Raw genomic sequence first — 13,514 nt, forward strand, 5'->3', positions numbered from 1 at the left:
CTACAATGGAAGGACATGTGGTGGAGGCCATAATAGAATCTGGAAGGTTCACATACAGTGGTGTGAAAAAGTGTTTGCCCCCTTCCTCATTTCCTGTTCCTTTGCATGTTTGTCACACTTAAGTGTTTCGGAACATCAAACCAATTTAAACAATAGTCAAGGACAACACAAGTAAACACAAAATGCAATTTGTAAATGAAGGTGTTTATTATTAAAGGTGAAAAAAAATCCAAACCATCATGGACCTGTGTGAAAAAGTGATTGCCCCCTAAACCTAATAACTGGTTGGGCCACCCTTAGCAGCAACAACTGCAACTAAGCGTTTGCGATAACGTGCAATGAGGCTTTTACAGCGTCCTGGAGGAATTTTGGCCCACTCATCTTTGCAGAATTGTCCTAATTCAGTTACATTAGAGGGTTTTCGAGCATGAACGGCCTTTTTAAGGTCATACCACAACATCTCAATAGGATTCAGGTCAGGACTTTGGCTAGGCCACTCCAAAGTCTTCATTTTGTTTTTCTTCAGCCATTCGGTGGTGGACTTGCTGGTGTGTTTAGGATCATTGTCCTGCTGCAGAACCCAAGTTCGTTTCAGCTTGAGTACACGAACAGATGGTCGGACATTCTCCTTCAGGATCTCTTGGTAGACAGCAGAATTCATAGTTCCTTTTATCACGGCAAGTCTTCCAGGTCCTGAAGCAGCAAAACAGCCCCAGACCATCACACTACCACCACCATATTTTACTGTTGGTATAATGTTCTTTTTATGAAATGCAGTGTTCCTTCTACGCCAGATATACTTGGACACACACCTTTCAAAGAGTTCCACTTTTGTCTCATCGGTCCACAGAATGTTGTCCCAAAAGTCTTGGGGATCATCAAGATGTTTTGTGGAGAAATTGAGATGAGCTTTGATGTTCTTTTTGCTCAGCAGTGGTTTTCTCCTTGGAACTCTGCCATGCAGGCCATTTTTGCCCAGTCTTTTCCTGATGGTGGAGGCATGAACGCTGACCTTAACTGAGGCAAGTGAGGCCTGCAGTTCCTTGGACGTTGTCGTGGGGTCTTTTGTGACCTCTTGGATGAGTCGTCGCTGCGCTCTTGGGGTAATTTTGGGCGGCCGGCCACTCCTGGGAAGGTTCACCACTGTTCCATGTCTTCGCCATTTGTGGATAATGGCTCTCACTGTGGTTCGCTGGATTCCCAAAGCTTTGGAAATGGCTTTATAACCCTTTCCAGACTGATAGATCTCAATTACTTTCTTTCTCAATTGTTCCTGAATTTCTTTGGGTCTCGGCATGATGTGTAGCTTTTAAGGATCTTCTGGTGGACCTTACTGTGTCAAGCAGCTCCTATTTAAGTGATGCCTTGATTGTGAACAGGTGTGGCAATAATCAGGCCTGGGTGTGGCTAGAGAAATTGAACTCAGGTGTGGACAACCACAGTTATAGTATGTTTTAACAAGGGGGGCAATCACTTTTTCACACAGGGCCATGATGGTTTGGATTTTTTTTCACCTTTAATAATAAACACCTTCATTTACAAATTGCATTTTGTGTTTACTTGTGTTGTCCTTGACTATTGTTTAAATTGGTTTGATGTTCCGAAACACTTAAGTGTGACAAACATGCAAAGGAACAGGAAATGAGGAAGGGGGCAAACACTTTTTCACACCACTGTATTACCTGGTTGCCAGTGGCTACACAAGCACATTTTTTTGTTTGCATGTATTTGCATTTTTTAATTCTATGGCCTTGCCGTACAAAGCCCTTTTGCGCTCAAACTGTTTGCTGCCTGGATGAATAAAAGTGCAGGATAAACCGACTTGGACTTTTCCTGGTTGTCTATGTCTCTTGCATGCTCCTTATATCAAAACCAGTTGATCGTGTTCCCCTCCCAACAAAAAAAATGTGTGTGTACATAGTGTGTATATATATACATAAATACACATACATACACACACACACACACACACACACACACACACACACACATATATATATATATATATATATATATATATATATATACACGGTTGCAATTAAAAGTATGTGAACCCTTTTGGAATTATATGGATTTCTGCGCAAATTGGTCATAAAATGTGATCTGATCTTCATCTAAGTCACAACAATAGACAATCACAGTCTGCTTAAACTAATAACACACAAAGAATTAAGTGTTACCATGTTTTTATTGAACACACCATGTAAACATTCACAGTGCAGGTGGAAAAAGTATGTGAACCCTTGGATTTAATAACTGGTTGAACGTCCTTTGGCAGCAATAATTTCAACCAAACGTTTCCTGTAGTTGCAGATCAGACGTGCACAATGGTCAGGAGTAATTCTTGACCATTCCTCTTTACAGAACTGTTTCAGTTCAGCAATATTCTTGGGATGTCTGGTGTGAATCGCTTTCTCAATCAGGTTGAGGTCAGGACTGGGTCACTCCAGAAGGCGTATTTTCTTCTGTTTAAGCCATTCTGCTGTTGATTTACTTCTATGCTTTGGGTCGTTGTCCTGTTGCAACACTCATCTTCTGTTGAGCTTCAGCTGGACAGATGGCTTTAAGTTCTCCTGCAAAATGTCTTGATAAACTTGGGAATTCATTTTTCCTTCAATGATAGCAATCTGTCCAGGCTCTGATGTAGCAAAACATCCCCCACCACCATGCTTCACAGTTGGGATGAGGTTTTAATGTTGGTGTGCTGTGCCTCTTTTTCTCCACACATAGTGTTGTGTTTCTTCCAAACAACTCAACTTTGGTTTCATCTGTCCACAGAATACTTTTCCAGTACTGCTGTTGAACATCCAGGTGCTCTTGTGCAAACTGTAAACATGCAGCAATATTTTTTTTGGACAGCAGTGGCTTCCTCTGTGGTGTCCTCCCATGAAATCCATTCTTGTTTAGTGTTTTACGTAGCGTAGATTCGCTAACAGGGATGTTAGCATATGCCACAGACTTTAGCTGAAACTCTAGGATTCTTCTTCACCTCATTGAGCAGTCTGTGCTGTGCTCTTGCAGTCATCTTTACAGGACACCCACTCCTAGGGAGAGTAGCAGCAGTGCTGAACTTTCTCCATTTATAGACAATTTGTGTTACTGTGGACTGATGAACAGCGAGGCTTTTGGAGATACTTTTATAACGCTTTCCAGCTTTATGCAAGTCAACAATTCTTAATCGTATATCTTCTGAGAGCTCTTTTGTGCGAGGCATCATTCACATCAGGCAATGCTTCTTGTGAAAAGCAAACCAGAACTGGTGTGTGTTTTTTATAGGGCAGGGCAGCTGTAACAAACACCTCCAATCTTATCTCATTGATTGGACTCCAGTTGGCTGACACCTCACTCCAATTAGCTCTTGGAGCTCTCATTAGTCTAGGGCAGTGATGGCGAACCTTGGCACCCCAGATGTTTTGGAACTACATTTCCCATGATGCTCATGCACTCTGCAGTGTAGTGGAGCATCATGGGAAATGTCGTTTCAAAACATCAGGAGTGCCAAGGTTCGCCATCACTGGTCTAGGGGTTCACATATTTTTTCCACCTGCACTGTGAATGTTTACATGGTGTGTTCAATAAAAACATGGTAACATTTAATTCTTTATGTATTATTAGTTTAAGCAGACTGTGATTGTCTATTGTTTTGACTTGAAGATCATGATGAAGATCAGATCACATTTTTATGACCAATTTATGCAGAAATCCATTTAATTCCAAAAGGGTCCACATGCTTTTTTATTGCAACTGTGTTATATATATACACACACACACACATACACGCAATAGCTTATGCAAATCTGTAGTATCCTGACCGATTCCATCTTATATTAACTTATACCACAGTGTTGCATGGCATTTTTTATGGAGTAGTCCATGTTAACCCGCCCTTCTCTCTTATACCACAGCTTCCCTAATACTGAAGTAAATCCTTACTCACCTCAACTCCACCCCTCTTTCCAATGTTAGGGCCTCAGTGGCAATAAGGATTCTTTCATTGTTCAGGTGCCTCAAGTTTAAGATTTAGGCAGAACAAGTTGTGGTGCATGCTCTTAGGCAGGATATCTACTAAATGTGAGAATGGCTTACAAGTTCCTGTTAAAATAGCTCTTCCTCTAGAGAGCCACACAACTTCTAACATATGTTATAAGCTAAATTAATGTATATGATGTACAACTGAAAAGGAAACCTGCTTTATTTTATGTTGTATGGACACTTTTAAGGTCACGCATATTCACACCAAACCAACTAACCCTATATACTTTTTCAATTTTTTTCAGCATTTCAGCCAAGTGTGTTTGCAAAAAACTAGCCAAGCTATAGTGTGTTTCAGAATGGCTTCTCTCTTCTATCTCACACAACTTTATAATAAGTGGGGCAAATGGAAGTTAACTGCAGGTTAAACGTGTCTGTCAATTAATTTTGAATTGGCTCAGAAGTAACTCAAAGTGATGTAAATAGCAAGCTGCATTTTCCTAGCAACACAAGTACTGTCGATACAGGCTCACTTTGTTTTAGTGACATATCAAAGACTAATGTCAAAAACAAACTCTATTGCTAACATTTGCCGCTACTAACAAAAGATTAAAATATATCTTGGGCTCTCATTATACAACACAATACATACAGCGATCAGATTGATTTTTGTGTTTATTTTTAATTATTTCAGGGAGAGTTCTTATATTCATAGAAAATTCTAGAGCTTGGCAGTGCTTCTCATGCACACAAAGTGAAAAATGGCATGTACTAAAAAAAAAAAAAAAAAAAAAAAATTATTTTTTATTAGTCTGCCTGCAAATTCCATATCAGGAGAGCATGTAACACCAGCAGCAATGGGACTTGATGTGTTTCTGCACCCATTTCCTAGTTTTACAAGGGCTAAAAATTCAAAAACACAATTGAATAAACATATAAATGTAGGTTAACAAACTGAATTTATCCTAATAAATCCAAAAATCATCATCTATAATATTGGATTTAAAACGTGATGGTTCCTCAAATTCACAAACCTCAAGCCTTTCCAACTCACTTTGTATTTACACTCACAGAAGCACCTGAGGACAGATCATGGATTCGTCCAATTAAGAACAATACATGAACTATTGGAGGAGCCTTAGTAGTGGTCTAAGCTGTAGTAAATGCCCAGTTAAAGTGCACAGCAATAAAAGTGCCCACTTGACATGAAGGGCTTTATGAACGATTCATGAAGGGCTTTATGAACGATTCATAAATGATTCAATGCATTCATCAAAATTATATGCAAAGGTTGTTTTAGCTGATGCCTTGACACTTACTGTGATATAATTAAAAGGTATACATATTTACCCAAGCATTACAGAACTGTATAGCCCTTTATAGCACTGGTCCTGTAGAATATTCACCAGATGGTCAATTAACAAATGGAGACTTTTCTGTGGCCAGAGTCATGACTGATCATTATTATGTGGTAAAGTGAAGCATGTGATTTGCCTTCATATGATAAAGAATGGGGTCTGGAACAAATTGGTCAAGATGGCATTTATCTCATATGAATGCAATGCAAGCTTGTGTGTTTTTTTTTTTTTTTTTCAATATAACTGGGGACAAACCTTTGGGTCTACCTCTGACTGAATTGTTTTAATCATATGCCATTTATACGTTTTTCAGCATAAAAATAACTCTTTAATAACAATTCATATCAGAAACTACATAATTACATTCTACAATCTGCCCTAGTTGTATCCCTTTCATTTAATTAATTTAGGCTCTTATGTAAACATTTACATATCTGGTACTTTGTATGCTGCTTATAAAATTAACCAAACATGCTTGTTACACTATCCATTGTATTTTAAGTGCCAAGGCTTATTTTTACCATCTTTAACACAGGTGGTATTGTAAATTATCTTGAAAGGGAGCTTATTCCCGAGATATGGCAGTGTAAGTTGTCACCGGAACAAACAGAAGAAATTGTATCATACAAAAGACCTAAGTAATAAGAGATCTTTTTACCCGGAATCTCCTTTGCTCTACTGGGGGCACCTAGACATATAAGGATAAAATATATTTTTTATATAGTTTATTCTGCTTACAAACCCTTTCACCTTCATATTCTACTAACTTGTTTTGTCCAGTTTCAGCATATCTAAACCCAAGAGCAAAAATGTAATATAGTGCAGCTTACTAGTCTTTAGGGGTGATGGCTGCATGATCTACATAGCCCATACTGCTCTAGGTGCTAGAGAGAAGGCCTGTCCAAGATCAACATCCTTCATGCTGCTCTAGGCGCTAGAGAGAAGGCCTGTCCCAAATCAACGTCCTCAATACTACTCTAGATGCTAGAGAGAAGGCCTGTCCCAGATCGACGTTATCTATACTGCTCTAGGTGCTAGAGAGAAGGCCAGTCCCAGATCAACGTCCTCCATACTGCTCTAGGTGCGGGAGAGAAGGCCAGTCCTAGATCAACATCCTTCATACTGCTCTAGGTGCTAGAGAGAAGGCCTGTCCCAAATCAACATTCTAAATACTGCTCTAGGTGATAAAAAGAAGGCCTGTCTCAGATCAAGTTCACTATAGTGTTCTAGGTGCTAGAGAGAAGGCCGGTCCCAGATCAACTTCCTCCATACTGCTCTAGGTGCTAGAAAGAAGGCAAGTCCCAGATCAACGTCCTCCATACTGCTCTAGGCGCTAGGACACTGTAAAGTAAGATGACTGGATAGAAACAATATAACTATTGGATCATAAAGCGGTATCCTTAATGAACTGATCACAGTAACCTTATACGGGTTTGTTCTAAGCATACTGTGTTTGGAATGCAATGAGTGAATTTGGAGAACTATTCATTTCATGTAAGAACTATGTCCTTCTTCATACTGTACCTGCTACTTTGAGAAATCTGAGGTCCTGGCAATATTTTCCTTAAAATATTTGTATCTGCTTCAGTGATACTGCACATTTCTGTAATATCTCTATATGCATGGACCAAACAAAATGATAAATGAAAATCCTGAATCGAAGTAAAGCTGGCTCTATGATCGAGGGAACCTCCAGTTTATGCAACTGAAGCGAAATGTGGGCAGCACTGACTGCCACTAAACCTACCAAACAACACCTTCAGTAATTGCGCAAAGACTAATGGATCCACCTCCAATATGTTTCTTCCCAATGAGCTGGTGCTTCTAGTGCCGTTACGTACATCTGCTGAGCCACAAGGAGCAGAAACAATAACCTAATTTCTAGCACTTAAAGGGTTCAAGGCACTTTGCACAATTTTCTGTAACTTTTACCACCTTGGACCAATGATATTACAGTTTTAAAATGTAACAAGTGCATTTGTATATGTGGCAAACAACTTGTTTGAGACAGGAAGGCACGCAGGAGTCAGGTCATCATCAAATTACACCACCCTATTGCTTAGAATAACCCAGCTCCGTTTTGCCTCAGTGTAAGACGACCATATGGCACGAACGGATTTCAGGGGAAACATGAAGTAGTGAGCATTCAGTACATTTGGCTGGTTTATCATGTCGTGCAGTAGGAAAGCCTCCCCTACATGACTATGGCGTACATTTGATGTCTTGACTTATGGACATTTCATCCCCATGGCATTTCATATTATGCAATCAAAACAGAACCACCGTTGACCACTAGTTAGCCGACCACTGTTCTTAGAAAATGGCATTATTGTGCTGGTTTTGTGAAACACATGGTGTGGGAGCATCCTCAAGGGGTGTTTTTTTTAATGCTTGCATGTAATCTCCTCAAGTCTTCTTTACTGTAATGGGAACACAACAGATTTAACTTTTGTTTAAGGCTCAAAACTGTTCGTTTTTTATATGATCTTTCATCACAAAATTGTTGCTATTCACATTCATCCTTCTCCACTGGAGCGTTGGGCTCAGCTTTTCAGTTTATCTGCCTGCAGTTTTGCATTTCAAGTCATCAAGGATTTTGCCGTGGCAACCAAAGGAGACCTGCTAAAATGGTGCTCTCTTACATTCCCACAACATGCAAAAACAAAAGCATCATTGTCCGAAGTGATTCCAAGTTGGTCCTGTGGGACGCCATTGGGCTAGTGAGTTTGTTGTGAGGTACCCTTGTGGGTTTAGGCTCAGAAACTTTGAAAACTACTCTGAGCCAATGAGGTACGGTATTGGGCAAACATGTCACACATCAAAATAGTCCACCAGAAAAGGTTTGCAATTGGTCATCATGCAAAATACATGGTGCGTAATGTGTCTTGATGAACTTGCACAGCCTTAGCTAAGGCTTGTGGATCCCGCCCATTGCTTTGTCCAGAGATGTGACTGCCTTCCCCACTGGAAAAGATGCAAACAACCATCAACCTCCGCCACAAAAATTAAATAGCTCCAATATTTACTAAAATGTAATGGTAAAACCTAAATAGGTCCGCTTACCTGTCATGTTCCTTATCAACCAAGTGGTACCGTGCTCTGAAAGCCACCAGTCGAGCATAATATGCAGGTGCAGGTATGGAAACAGACCGTGTGCAACGAACATATGTGTGACATAACTGGTAGGTGAGAATCTGAAGTTCATCAGCTGTGAACCGGTTATCATCCCAAAGAACATAGTAATGGGATGGACGGCTGGTGCCCTATAAAAGATAAAATAGCATCATCTATAAATAAAGTTAAAGGTTCAGTTTTAAAGAAATGCAGCTGGTAGCTGATGCCCTAGTTTTTCAGCCAGTTGTAACTAGGGATGCACAGATAACATTTTTTTTTAACGCTGAGTATGAGTACCGACACTTTACTCACCGATACCAATTACGAATACCTGTTGCCTAGGAAGAGTAGGTAGAGGAGTGGTTTGGAAAGTGGAGAGGGAGGGGAGTAATGGATGAGGGCAGGGTAGTTGAGGGACGTTTGGGATAGGGGTTGTGGGGTGGGAGGGTTGGAGTGGTTGGGATGGAAAAGGCTGTGATCACTGAGGGGGATGGGAGGGTCATTGGGAGATTGCCGGATGGCCAGAAGGGACCTCTGGAGTGTTAAATTGGAGTGTTAAAGGATAGGGCATGTGAGCTGGGCTATGTATTGGTGACTGTGGACATATAAAAGGAATGTATGTTCAGCCAGTTATCTATTTGCAGCAGTGGATAAGAACCGGAGGCTTTAGGAGTTGAGCACAATGTTGGGAGGAATGTAGGCTAGTGGGGGTGGAGGAGGTGGGAGCTGGAAAGACATGGGGGCAGAGGTGACAGCTGGCAGAGGGATTGAGGATATGGAGAACCCAACAACATATTACTGCCAGCACTGTTCATCCCCACAAACACCTCTGCACACTATACCCCCTCCTACACCTGCACTCTTATGCCACAAGTATCCTCTGCCACCACTGCACTTCCCCTTTCTACCACTATCAGTACTGCTCTTGCATACCTCTGTACCCCTAACAAATCTGAGCCATAATCCTTGTCATCACTGTACCCCCAATCACCATATTTTTTCACCGTCCAGGTTGCTTATACTGCCTGCAATTACTTTGGGACTTACAGTTAAGCGATCACCTTTTCTCAGTCGGACCACCCAAAACAAGCTGTGCTGCTGGGAAGAGGGCGGGAGCAGGGTGTGGTTTTCTGTGGGCATCTTGCAGGGATTGGAGCTGTCTCGACACAAACATCCCAGACAATGGATCAAGGCTAGTTAGACTGATGTGTGCAAGATGAAGGAGAGGGGTGAGTGGCTACAGTGAAGATCCACCCAAGCTGACGTCACTTCCGGTACCAGTTTTGGAGCATTTGCGCAAATACCGATACTCGCGCACATGCTTAGTGTCGGCACCAGTATTGGTATCGGTGCAACCCTAGTTGTAACCTTAATTATGTTAGCCAACTAAATATGAAATAGAAAATATTTAACAACATGATCTCCACTCCCCCTTATTACAATCATTTTCCTGCCCATTTTCCTCAAGAGCACTTGATCTACATTACCTGGATACCTGCATGACTGCACAGATAAAAATCAAACTCAAATGGATGTGTTATATTGGTGTCAACAGTTGTTCCTGCTGGAATGTTTCCACTTTTTCCTATCTGTATGTGCAAAAACGAAAAACATAAAAACGCGTAAGACAGAACACATACAGTTTAAAGCAGTAAAATACCAGTATTAACTGAAAAATTTTAATTATATGAAATATCTACGAAGAATAATCAAAATTCTGGCTGCACCAAAAATGACTTATGACAGTCATGTTAGTTTGGTGTGCAACTGTTTTAATATTAGCTGTCATTTTACGATAAATGAGGCTAGGCAGACAGAATTAATAGCCCAAACTTTTTTTAGTTTTAGATAGAGTAGGGAAGGGTTGAAACACATAAGCTTATTTTTTTGTAGTCTGGAAATGCAAAAGGAAATGACCGAAAATCTCCACAAATTGAGGGGAGCTCCCATCTTAGACAGTTGTCACTAGAACATGTGAAAACTATTGCAAGGTTTCCCCTCACCTCTTGCTCTCGTGACAACCCTAAAATTTAGGATTTACCCTTATATTCTCTCATGGTGACAATGGTCATCAGGATAAATGATGAAGCTTCTCCCAAAGACCACAATAAAACTTGGCAGAGGGTTTAACCCTTCCTTAGTCTAGACAAAACTAAAAAAAAAAAAAAGTTTTGTCTTTATATACAGCTCAGGGCCTTATTCACACTTGCATCTGGGAAGTATAAACAACTTTTATTTTTTAGACCCCTTTAGGCAGTCCATAGAGGATTTCTTTTTTCGTTCGACCAGCAAATACTGACCTGATTTTCCTATCCACAGATTTGAGGTGGATGGGGGAATGCTCCCTGCAGTGTCATTGTATTCAGACAGAATGAAAACTTAATTAAAAATTCTTTACAGGAGACCAGGGTGAGGTGTGCCCCTTCTCTGACTCACTCAGGTGTGTTTGTGCAATGTCTTTCTGTTTTGTTCTGTTCGCAGTACAGCAGTAAAAGAATATATCTGCAGCCACAGTGCATTAGGATCACACTCGCTATGTGCAGCAGAAAACAGTATAAAATGTATATTTATTTTTACCTTAATCCATTTTCTGCATTGAGGTAAAATAAAAATAAAAAACAGCTCCCCCCAGTCCCTCCCTAAATACTTACCCAAGCCTGATCTTGAGCCAGCGCTGTGCCTGAGAGCAACGGTGCTCCTTTCTCTCTCTCTCTTGACTAGACATGGAAAGTGTCCTCTGCTGCTATCAACCAAATCCTGCGAGGAGGGAGCAGGGGATGGGGCTGAGATGCACTGTGCGACGCACACAAGTTGGCCCGAGATCGAGCTCGTATGTCTGCCCTCACAGCATGCAGTTTGCTATGGAGGCACACAAAGAAGAGGAGGAGCACTGAGCACTGGCGAGGATCCCCAGAAGAGGAGGTTTGGGGCTTCTCTATGCAAAACTTTTGCACAAAGCACGTAAGAATAACAGGATTGTGATTTTTTTATTTACTGTTTTACTTTCTTAAAATGTATATGTAACTGCAGAACATATTACATTAAATTTCTTTTAAAATGTGTTCCCCTCTGAAAAGCTCCTGAATATTTTTTTTAATCTAACCATGAATGCTTTTTATATAAAACCCCTTGAAAATCATAGTATTTTAATGGAGGACTATTACTTTTATTTCAAGGTAATGTAATGTAACCACTTCCCACCAGAGGTTAAAGCGGGATTGCACTGTGGAAAAAAATATTAAAAGCCAGCAGCTACAAATACTGCAGCTGCTGACTTTTAATAAATGGACACTCACCTGTCCCGGGGTCCAGCAATGCTGGCAGCCGAGGCCAATCGATCGCTCGGCTCTCTGCTGCCGTCACCATTCTAGGTGTGTGGGTGTGTGTCCCAGCAGACAGCGCGCGGGGACAGGAAGAGGCATAGACTCCCGTGGGTCTATGCCCGGAAGTGGGTGTAAATACCTATAATTAGATAATACCTCAAATTTATTGGGATTTTTAAGGCAATATAGAAAAAAGAAAATATATACTAAGATGTATATGAAAAAATATAAATTTTATTACAACTATCAAAAAATATTACAAAACCACAATGATCCATAAAATAACAGTGTTGTGCTAACATATGTGTATGGCATAGAATGTTACTACATGCGTAGACTCTATCCAGAAAAACAGGCAGCTCTTTTCCTACGCGTTTCGAAAAATGTGTATTAATTTCTTCTTCAGGGAAGCCACTGTCTGTAAGCACATAACAAGCAATGAATATTACAAAGATTACATATGTACAAATGACAAGATACATTAAAACCCAATACTTGAATACTCACATGCTATTTCTGTACCAAAAGTAGGCACTATCTCCTCTTTAGGCGACCGTTCCAGAAACGGAAAGACAGGCCAAGAGAGGAGGGGATTAAGCCACAAACGTGGAGATGATAGGGATAGTGTGGATCTGTTGCAAGGTCACCGCATTCAAAGCCCTGGAGTCCAAATGAACTCAACAAAGGATGGGAATAAAAGATTCCTTTGCACAAATGTCCAATGGCCCATCAAATAGGAAGATGTTATGTTGTATAAACCTCAATCTTGTCTAAAAGACCTACAACAAAAAGAACCAAGAAACATTTTAGTCTACTCCCTAGCCTTACATCCATCATGAGACAGGGGTTCCCAAAGTGTAGCTTACCGCCATAACGAGGTTCAATCGTTTCCTAGTTTTGTGCGAATATCACCGAATCTGGAGCATCCAAAGGACATAGGAGAGATTCCCAACTTCTTAGAGCTTCTGGCGTCTGCCTTAAATAGCCCTTATTGAGTGAATTGGCGCCAAAAACTTCCTCCAATCAACAGAGAGGCTCCTCCCATCTCTCTAGCCGCTTCATTCTAATTGGAGGTTCTCCGAAGAGCTCCTCCTTTTTTCAACAATAACTTTTTTTCATTGGAGATCACCCAGGTGATTGCTCCAGGTATATAGATTCTTATTGGTCAAAATAGCGGCGTTTTTGCCGCCATTTACATCACTTCTGGTATGACCACTTCCGCCGGAACCGGAAGTGACGTCACTTCCGCCCGGAACCGGAAATGGTGTAATTTTCCGGAACCGGAAGTGACACTCTTTTGTACTTCCTGGAGAAAACATCTTACTGGGCAATGACTGCAAGTAATTATAAGAATGCATGGGAGGAAAAGAACACTATAAAATGAATCGCTAAATCTATTGCAATCCATTTAAAAGGGGGCTCATCCCAATAGACTCAAATTAATGGGCGTGTGGAAATTAATCCACAAAAGTGACCGTAACTTTGCAGATACACCAATTAAATTTGTCACCTGCAATATGTCACTAAGGCTAGAACTAAAACCACCGACACAGAAATAAACTGGATAGACCTCCAGATGCCAAACACAGTGGCTATCGGGAACGAAAACCAATGCCCAAATTGGTGGCAAAGAAAAGGGGAGCAAGGAAAGGGGTAAGAATAACCCCAACCACAACGCCCCCACAACAAAACCACCCCGATGGGCTTACCTGTGCCGGGAACGCGGTGACCACAGATCCCACCAAAC

The 13,514-nt window shown here is 40.9% G+C and overlaps 1 protein-coding gene across 1 annotated transcript in view; it reads right to left on the bottom strand.

The window, feature by feature from the left end:
• Nucleotides 1-3,725: 3,725 nt before the first annotated feature.
• LOC143982741 (protein argonaute-1) overlaps nucleotides 3,726-13,514 on the bottom strand; it is a 246,286-nt gene continuing 236,497 nt past the window's right edge. The window contains exons 17-19 of the mRNA XM_077481721.1: nucleotides 9,932-10,033; nucleotides 8,394-8,593; nucleotides 3,726-8,294 (exon numbers count right to left, since the gene is read on the bottom strand). Coding sequence (XP_077337847.1) covers nucleotides 8,186-8,294; nucleotides 8,394-8,593; nucleotides 9,932-10,033 — 411 coding nt within the window. The 3' untranslated portion in view covers nucleotides 3,726-8,185. The remainder of the gene's footprint in view (nucleotides 8,295-8,393; nucleotides 8,594-9,931; nucleotides 10,034-13,514) is intronic.

This window comes from Lithobates pipiens, unplaced genomic scaffold, assembly GCF_037356315.1.
Source record: "Lithobates pipiens isolate NorthernLeopardFrog02 unplaced genomic scaffold, aLitPip1_a1.2 Scaffold_16, whole genome shotgun sequence".
In the NCBI taxonomy this organism is placed as follows: domain Eukaryota; kingdom Metazoa; phylum Chordata; class Amphibia; order Anura; family Ranidae; genus Lithobates; species Lithobates pipiens.